The sequence below is a fragment of the Tupaia chinensis genome, unplaced genomic scaffold, assembly GCF_000334495.1.
Source record: "Tupaia chinensis unplaced genomic scaffold, TupChi_1.0 Scaffold000604_1, whole genome shotgun sequence".
Taxonomy (NCBI): Eukaryota; Metazoa; Chordata; class Mammalia; order Scandentia; family Tupaiidae; genus Tupaia; species Tupaia belangeri.
This window is the reverse complement of record NW_006160122.1, coordinates 1661401-1670483: the sequence shown is the minus strand read 5'-3', so window position 1 is coordinate 1670483 and position 9083 is coordinate 1661401. Positions and strand designations below refer to the sequence as shown.

The 9083-nt window shown below is 46.4% G+C and overlaps 1 protein-coding gene across 1 annotated transcript in view; it reads left to right on the top strand.

The window, feature by feature from the left end:
- SF3A3 (splicing factor 3a subunit 3) overlaps window positions 1-9083 on the top strand; it is a 29874-nt gene continuing 20791 nt past the window's right edge. Inside the window, exons 1-7 of the mRNA XM_006158590.3 lie at window positions 1-191; window positions 466-513; window positions 3375-3427; window positions 3529-3634; window positions 6546-6618; window positions 6923-7014; window positions 7917-7999. Coding sequence (XP_006158652.1) covers window positions 96-191; window positions 466-513; window positions 3375-3427; window positions 3529-3634; window positions 6546-6618; window positions 6923-7014; window positions 7917-7999 — 551 coding nt within the window. The 5' untranslated portion in view covers window positions 1-95. The remainder of the gene's footprint in view (window positions 192-465; window positions 514-3374; window positions 3428-3528; window positions 3635-6545; window positions 6619-6922; window positions 7015-7916; window positions 8000-9083) is intronic.

Sequence of the window (9083 nt, the reverse complement as noted above, 5' to 3'; positions counted from 1 at the left end):
AGCGGCTGAGCAGCGTAGGGGACGCAGGCGCGCAAGGCGGCAGGAGTCGTTTCCGGCCGTGTCGGTGGGCCGAATTGAAGTGCCGCCGCGGAAAGATGGAGACGATCCTGGAACAGCAGCGGCGGTATCATGAGGAGAAGGAGCGGCTCATGGCTGTCATGGCCAAGGAGATGCTCACGAAGAAGTCCACGGTGAGTGGGGCCTGGCCGAGCCAACCGGAGGTCGGGCCGCGATTAACCTCTGAGAGCTCGCCTCGGCCTGCAGACCCTCCCGCGCTCGCCCCTGCCGTCCGCCGGGACTCGCCCTACCGAGGCCGGGGCCTGGGCAACCTGGGAGGCCCAGCGCTCCGAAGGCCCCCGGGCCGCAGTCGCTATGACCTGGGCCGGGAAGCTCCTCCCCCGGGCGGCCTTTCCCCCTCGAGAACTCCCGCTAACGGCGTCTGTGTCACCGTTTGCCTTCCTTTAGCTCCGGGACCAGATCAATTCTGACCATCGCACTCGGGCCATGCAGGATGTGAGTACCTCGCTGTCTGCCTGTCTTCGGATCAGTGTGGGCGGGAAAAGAGAAAGGAGGCGGGGTGCGGGATCGCAGCTGGAGCCCGGGGCAGAGGTGACCGCATTGGCCAGCGGCGATGTCCGCGCGGCCACTCGGAGGGTGCTGCACCTTCCTGGTGTAGGTGCCGCATGTTTGCCTGTTCGCCAGTTACCGGACTGTTGGGTTGCACCTAGTTTTTGTTGATTATGAACAGTGCTGCTGTGAACGTGTGAGATGTGAACATCAGTTTTCATTTCTCTACCTAGAAGTGCACGTCTAGACTTCAGTGGTGGTTTTCTCCAGTCCTTATTTGTCATTACTCAGAAGAATGACCCTTCTTAGAGCACTCGTATCTGTTGATGCACAAAGAATAGTTAGGAGTCCACAATTTAAGCAGAGAAAAGTACTACCCTTTTTCTTAAAATTAAAACAAGAAAACCAATGAAGCAAATGCTTTATCTTAGTGTCTTCCTCCCAGGACAGTTATTTCTTTTTCTTTTCTTTCTTTTTTTTTTTTTTTAGAAGTTTTTGCTATAGGGCACGTGCATTGCCAGAAAGAGACAGAGAGACAGAAAGTGAGAAATCACCCCCCAGGGGGGATGGTCACACCCCAATCCCTTCTCCTCCACTCTCCTCTCGGGATTTTGGGCATGCGCGCACATCTGCCCAGCGTGAGTTCAAGCCACTGGGTCCAGGACTCGAACTGCCTTCAACTACATGGGAGTCCAGTGACATAGCCATTACGCCAACTGCTGGTCCCCCAGGACACTGTTTCAAAATATTTTTGATGACTACTAAAAAGCATTTGAACTGTAATAATTCTATTTCATACTTTTAAAAAAAAGTTATTAAAACTGACTGATTGGTAAGTGGAGGTATATTATGCTATTTTCTCTGTGTTCGAAATCTGTCTAGAAAGTGATAGATCTAAGAAAAGCTTCTGATTAGCAGTAGATAATCAGATCTTTGGCCCATTATCTAAACTTTCAAATCCAAAGTATTCTGAAAACCTGATCTCATTTGACAGCAAAACCTGGTGTGCACCAGTGAAAGGCATCTTTTTTTTTTTTGATGCTAGTAGATAAGAGAAAGAAAGCATCCCTCCCCCTCTTCTCCCTCCACACACAAGCACGGTCTAGTCATATCATAATCCTTTTTCCTTGGGTAAATGTTTTCATATCTCCCTGGGAAAATATCCTGGATTGAAATTGTTAAATCTTAGGGTGAGTGGAGATTTAAACCTTTTAAGGGAGATTTTTGCTATAGGGCGCATGCACTCACTGGAGAGACAGAGACTTAAAGAAAGAAATCACCCCAGGAGTGACAGTCACACCGCAATCCCTTCCCATTCTGCTCTCAGAATCTTGGGCACCATGCACATGTGAATTTCGAGCCCCTGGATCAGGGACTCGAATTGTGGTTGGCTACGTGGGAGTCCAGCGATGTAACCATTACACCACCTGCTGGTCCTTTAAACTTTTTAAGAAAGTACCAAACCATTTTCCAGAATGATTGTACCATTTGTTACAACCATAAATAAAATATGAAGGTTCTTTTTGCCTCACCATTTGGTACAGTGTTTTGGTTATTTTTTTGTCTTTTTTTTTTAAGAGTTACTTAATTCATTTTTTTTTTAGTTTTATTTACTTCTTTATTTATTTATTTATTTTACCAGAGAGGGACGGAGTGAGAGAGAGAGAGAGAGAGAGAGGGAAAGTGAGAAAGCAAGCCACCAGGTCTGGGACTCGAACTGTGGTCAGCCATGTGAGAGTCTAATGCCCTTAACCATCATGCCACCTGCTGGCCCCTAAATCTACCTGTTTTAAAAACTAACAGGGAGGGGGGGCTTCTCATGGTTGCACACTGCCAAGGTGCTTATGCTGCACAGGCACAGGGGAGGCCTGGGTTCAGTTCCAGGTCCAGCCTAAGAGCTGCACACAGTGATGCACACCTGTAATTTCTGTGACTTGAAAGGCTCCAGTAGGAGGACCACAAGCTCAAGTCTGGCCTAGACACCATAGTGAGACCCTGTCAAGAAGAGTTAGACATGGTGGTGAGCCAGTAGTCCTGTCTGGGAGGCTGAGGCAGGAAGATCATCATAGTAACAACCCTGTCTAAAACAAAAACCTCATGGGAATTAGGGCTGTCTGTTAAAGGGACTAATAAGCACAGGACCTTTTTTTAAGACTTTTGGGGACAGGGAACAGCAATTGGCAAAATGGCTATGTTGCTTGACTCCCATGTAGTCGACTACAGTTCGAGTCCCGGACCCGGTGGCTTAAATTCATGCCGGGCGTGTGTGTGTGCATGCCCAAGATCCTGAGAGGTAAATGTAGGAGAAGGGATTGCGGCGTAGCCATCCCCCTGGGGGCTGATTTCTCGCTCTCTGTTGTGCGCTCTCTCTCTCTCTCTCTCTCTCTCTCTCCCTCTTTCTGGTGAATGCATGCGCCCTATAGCAAAAACCTCTCCCCCTCCCCCCCCAAAAAAAGTCTTGTCTTAGGGCATGTGTGCTTGCCAGAAAGAGTGAGCGGGAAAGTGAGAAATCACCCCCCTAGGGGGCATGGGCCCACCACAGTCCTTTCTCCTCCATTCTCCTCGTATTTTGGGCACACATGCACACGTGCTTGGTGTGATTTTCAAGCTGCCAGGCCTGGGACTCAAATCACAGTCGGCCATGTGGGAGTCCAGCTCCTTAACCACTGTGCTGCCTACTGGCCCCAGCACAGGAACCTTTAAAGGTTCTTGAGGTTTCCTAGGGCTTGCACTAGAGAGCCTTTGTTGGCTACTTAGCTTGCAGTTGCTCAGGTTGCTTCAGTCTAATGGATTGTGTTGCCTTTCAGAGGTACATGGAGGTCAGTGGGAACCTGAGGGATCTGTATGACGATAAGGATGGGTAAGTGGCAGCCAGAGCCAGCCTGGGAATTAGAGCTTCGGAAGAAGAGCTGTGTTCAGAGGACTGACATTGTGTTACTCAGCCTGTTCCTGAAATCGCAGGTTACGAAAGGAGGAGCTCAGTGCCATCTCAGGACCCAACGAGTTTGCAGAATTCTACAATAGACTCAAGCAGATAAAGGAATTCCACCGGAAGCACCCAAACGAGGTATGGCTCCGGAAAGTATTTCTCCAGACCTACCCAGAGAGCGTACTGAAGGAAGGTGGGAGCAAGAACGGAGGGTGCCACGCAGGTGTCCCTTTAAGAGAGGACGTGCTGCTTAGGTGCAGGGCATAGTGAGCCACGGTGTGTCCAGGGCTCCACCAAAAGTGAGAAATTCCCTCCGGGGGATGGCCACACCACAATCCCTTCTCCTCCATTTTACTGGGATTTGGGGCATGCGTGCACACACACCTGGTGTGATTTTCAAGCTGCTGTCTGATCTTGAACCCCAGTCGGCCATATCGGAGTCCAGTGCTGTAACCACCACACCACCTCCCTGCTGGCCTTCCTCTTCAGCATTTAAGCCAAGGCCACCCTCATCCTGGGCAGGGCCAGCCAGTGACTGAGCATGTGGGGGCTACCGGGACTGGCCCTTTCTGCCAGTGTCTCTTCTTCTTTTATGAATTAAGCAAAAATTTTATTTCCAGGCTTTTTAAAGATTCTTACAAACACAAAGTATCTTAAAAATGTCCCAAATTAAGTCAAAGGCATATCCTCAAAGTAAAACACCTGTGACATGAAGAATTCTTCTGAGTTCTCATATTTTCACGTTATTTTGTTTTAAGCCATTTACAGTGTTTGATAGGTCACATTTTAAACATTTTTAAAGACATGAAATAATGTGGTATTTCTTCTTTTTTTTTTTTTTGGTATTTCTTCTTAAAGTACAAAAATAACTACAAAGTATAGGAACTTAAGACAACAATAATTAAATCTGTTTCATATACAGGATGGGGCAACTCAAAACATAAAAATGATCTTTCTAAACAAATTTGCTAAGGAACAGCTCTCACCTTTAGTGTTAAAAATAAAACAATCTTCTCATTTAAAAAAAAAAAAAGACAGCATTTGATTAATACAGCCTCTTTTTCCCCCAGTTTTTATTTTCTTGTCTTCACTTAGAAAGTATAAATTCATAAGAAAAAAAAAAGAACAAATTTGTTATGCTATAAAAGTCTGTGTCTGGAACAAGAAATTACAAATAATCCATTTGTTTTAATAAACAAAAATGTCTTCCTTCCCAAAATGTAGACATCCAGTAAATAAAACACACATGGTATTTCAGGTATAGAAAAACACCAGCAATTCACTTTTGAAAGAGGTGCATCCTGGCATATTTGGTAATAAAGTATTTGTCCTAAATACAAAGTACTTTGCCAAAAGAATCAGGACATTGTGGTTTAAAACTCTCTTCTTTCACCTAGTTTCCTTATTTGAGTAAAAAGTCTTCAATATATATAAAATTTTGGCTAGAGGGCCAGGCCATAGGAAAGGTCTGAAATATCTAAAAGTCATTTGGCTAGAGAAAAGTGTTTTCTTGAGACGTGGAGGCAGTCGTTCACCTGTTTATGCTTGAAGGCATTCCTCAGCAAACTTCTTCTCTAAAGTCTTTAGAGTAAAGCACAGGATCTGGGCTCCTGGAAGGGGTCGCTTCAGCTGGAACACCGACCGGCAGTGCGTCCTTGCAGGCATTCTGCATGCAGTACTGCTGAAGCTCTGCAGCGGCCTGAGAGACCTTGATCCTCTCCACGCCCGCCTCCAGCTTGAGCTGCTCCACCAGGCGCTGCAGGCACTCACGGTGGCCCCAGAAAACATGGCGGTGGTGGTGCTGGGCTCTGAGGGTTCCCTGGCGGGCCGCCAGGCTGGGCCAGCGGAGGCCTTGCTAGTGTCTCTTCTAATGAGTTACCTTTGCTCCAGAGCCTCTTGTTAGGTTGGTCAAGATTTTATTCAGTCCACATTGTGGTCTAGGCTGTCCCTACCCAATCCTGGTCTCTCTTCCTTTTATCTTTCACAGGGATTACTCCTCTCCCCTCCCCATCCCCCCAGTAGTAAGTTTGTACTCCTAAATCTGTCTTGAAATTTTCCACCTAGAGGATCAAACTAATACAAAGTAAGTACAGATTCAGAAGCCAGCTCTTTTATGAGGTATCTTTCCTAGTTTACCCTTCCCAAATTAATTTTGTCTTTCTGGTCTTAATGTATTTTGTGTTAATGTCTCACTCCAATACTGTAAGACTTACAAGGAGCAGAGATTATGTCTGAATTAGCTAGAACCTATTAACCGTCTTGCTCAGCTGACCAAAAGAATTGTGGGGTAGAGGGAGCAAGAAGGCATGACTGCAGGGAGGGTTGAGGAGAAGGAGTCCGATTATGGAGCGCTCTCGTGACAGGGTAGCTGAAAGTTGCTTGTTCTCTCTCTTTTTTATTTTTTCTTTTTTGAGAGGTTTTTGCTATAGGGCATGTGCATTCGCCAGAAAGAGCAAGACAAAGAGAGACAGAAAGCTAGAAATCATCCCCCGGGGGGGATGGTCACGCCACAATCCCTTCTTCTCCATTCTCCTTTCGGGATCTTGGGCACGCACGCACACATGCCGACATTAATTTAAGCCACCGGGTCAGGGACTTGAACTGCAGTCAATTATATGGAAGTCCAGCAACAGCCATTACACCAACTGCTGGTCCCAACAAGAGTACCATTTTGATGGACCTATTCCAGTCATTGTCAGAAGGTGACAAGGATTATGTAAATGGGCTAAATAAATAGAAGAATGCCCCAGGTACACTCAGTGAAAAAAGCAAGTCTGTAGAAGTCAAACTGGAAGCCTGTGTAGGCACGAACGTGCTTGTGTAAATACATGTATTTAAATGTATAAAGCAGTGGCTTCCAAATTTGGTACATATTAGAGTCCCCTGGGCATCTTTAAAACATACCACCCTGCCTTGAATTTAATTGCTATCAGGTGCATCAGATTTTTGTTTTGAGCATGCCCTTAAGAAAGTCCAACTGTCTGTACACCCAGTTCTTTGACGTTACTACTTTCCACATTGAAAAAAAGCTTTTCTCCTTTTTCCTCAGATCTGTGTGCCCATGTCAGTGGAGTTTGAGGAGCTTCTGAAAGCTCGAGAGAATCCCAGTGAAGAGGCACAAAGTAAGTGGGTTTGACATTCCCCTGCGGCCCTAACAGGACCACTAGTGACAGAGCGCAGACCTGCTGTGGGTCTCTGGGCATTTTCTGGGCTCCAGGGACGTCCTTTATTGACCTCGGACCAAGTAATCAGTTTGTGCCCTCAGCTCGTAGTCACTGGCCTGAGGTGTATTCACTGGGTGACCAGAGGGAGGACGTTTGGGTTAAGGCTTCCTCACGAAACTAGGAATAAGCAGTCCATGTGAAAAGGCAAGCGCTCGAGAGTGGTGCGTGGCATCTCAGTGACCGATCTGTCTGGCTCCTTCAGACTTGGTGGAGTTCACAGACGAAGAGGGATACGGACGTTACCTCGACCTCCACGACTGTTACCTCAAGTACATTAACCTGAAGGCATCTGAGGTAGGCCTGGGAAGGGGAAGGGGTTCTGATTCTAGGAGGTGAGTCTGGACGCTGGGCTGGCTGGAACCCCTAGACGTGGCGCACTTACATGTTGTCCTCCTTGGTTTTGTAACTCCCTATTAAAGAAGTGTTGTGCTTTCCTATAATGTAGCATCTGGCGATGAAAGTCAGGTCTTCACAGTGAATATAACAAACGTTTATTAATAAATAATATTATATACTAATACAGTATTTTACTTTTGTAAAACATCTTACAAAGTCCAGAAATAAATACTGTGCTCCTATGTTGGACACATAACAGTGCTAGTTATATGGGACATAGTGACATACTTCTGCCAGCAAAGGCTGTTAGGTGTCTGTTCTAGAAGACATTGAAAAACAATGTCACAAGAGATGTGGTTTAGTATGACAGCCTGAGGGGTCAGAAGGCAGTATGTGATTAAGTTCTTCGTTGGCTTTTGAGGAACGGTCCCAGAAGTGTAGTGACGGAGCTCTCGGCTTCCCGAGGGCAGGTTTCATCTGTCAGGCTCTGTCCTCTACCCCATGCTCTGCACAGAGCTGCTCAGTACATGGTGACATGAATGGACAACTGGCGCCTTGGGACCTTACTTCAGGGTGTAGTGATGTCGGAGTCTGAGATCCTGGCATGCAGTATTTTTGACAAAAATTTCTTTTCGTTTGTGTTTTATTAATGTGATCTTTATTTTGCAAAGTTAATTCTTCTACTCAGTTCAGCGGAATTGACCCTAGTTGAGGTAGGGATTGAATGATGAGAAAGAAAAGGAAAATGAGCCAGGCCAGGCCTAATGCTTTCTTAGACAATCTCTTTCTCACTTACTGGAGGCGACATTGTAACTTGTGCAGACTGCTAGCTGAATCTTGTCATTTGTTTCTCTTTTCAGAAGCTGGATTATATCACATACCTATCCATCTTTGACCAATTATTTGACATTCCTAAAGAAAGGAAGAACGCAGAGTATAAGAGGTAGGCATTAGCTTCTGGCCCTCCACTGGATTTGAGTAGATAATGTGAAGGTTTGAGGATGAAGTTCTAAATTTTGTTACCCAAAAGGCATACACGCACAACGTCTAGCTTTATTAGAGGATAAGGCTGTGAACCACAAGGTTTAGAATGTTTCTATCTAGACGTCACAGCAGTGATGCAACTGGACTCACTCGGGAAAGGGCCTAGGCTCACATCCCAGGTGTCCCTCCACATGCTAGTCAGCCAGCACGTGCATGCTGGCTGGCTCTGATCCATGCTGCTTGTCACAGTGTGGACTGATGGGAGAACTCTGTTGTGGAAGTGTCTATTCTCCATCCCTGCCCTCCCCATTGAACAAGTAAATGAATTTTTTTTTTCAAATAATTATTTATTGGGAACCAGCAGTTAGCGTAATGGCTATGTCGCTGGACTCCCACGTAGTCGACCGCGGTTCACGTCCCGGACCCAGTGGCTTAAAACTCACGCCGGGCGCGTGTGCGTGCGTGCCCAAGATCCCGAGAGGAGAATGGAAGAGAAGGGATTGCGGCGTGACCATCCCCCCTGGGGGGTGATTTCTCGCTTTCTATCTCTATGTCTCTCTCTGTCTGTCTGGTCTTGTATTTGTGTTTTAATTTGATCAGAGAAAGACACACACACACACACAGAGGGAAAGTGAGACAGTAAGCTACCAGGTCCAGAACTTGAATCGCGGTTGGCTGTTTGGGGATGTCTAGCATCTTAACCACCATGCCACCTTCTGTTCCTGAAATAAATGACTTTTTAAAAAGATCTAAGGGCTAGATTTTTACAGAGTGTTAAGGGCCACCCAATGATGTATTGGGTAAGGCAGCTAGATACATGACTATGCTGTTCGAGTCCCAGACCTGGTGTCTTAAAAAACATGCTAGGTTCACATGCACGTGTGCCCAAAATTCTGAGAGGTGGAGGAGAAGGGATTCCGGCATAGCCGTCCTTCCTGTGAGGTGATTTCTCACTTTCTCCATCTCTCTCTCTCTCTCTCTCTCTCTCTCTTTCTCTGTCTTTTCAGCGAGTGCATGTGCCCTATAGCAAAAATCTCTTTTAA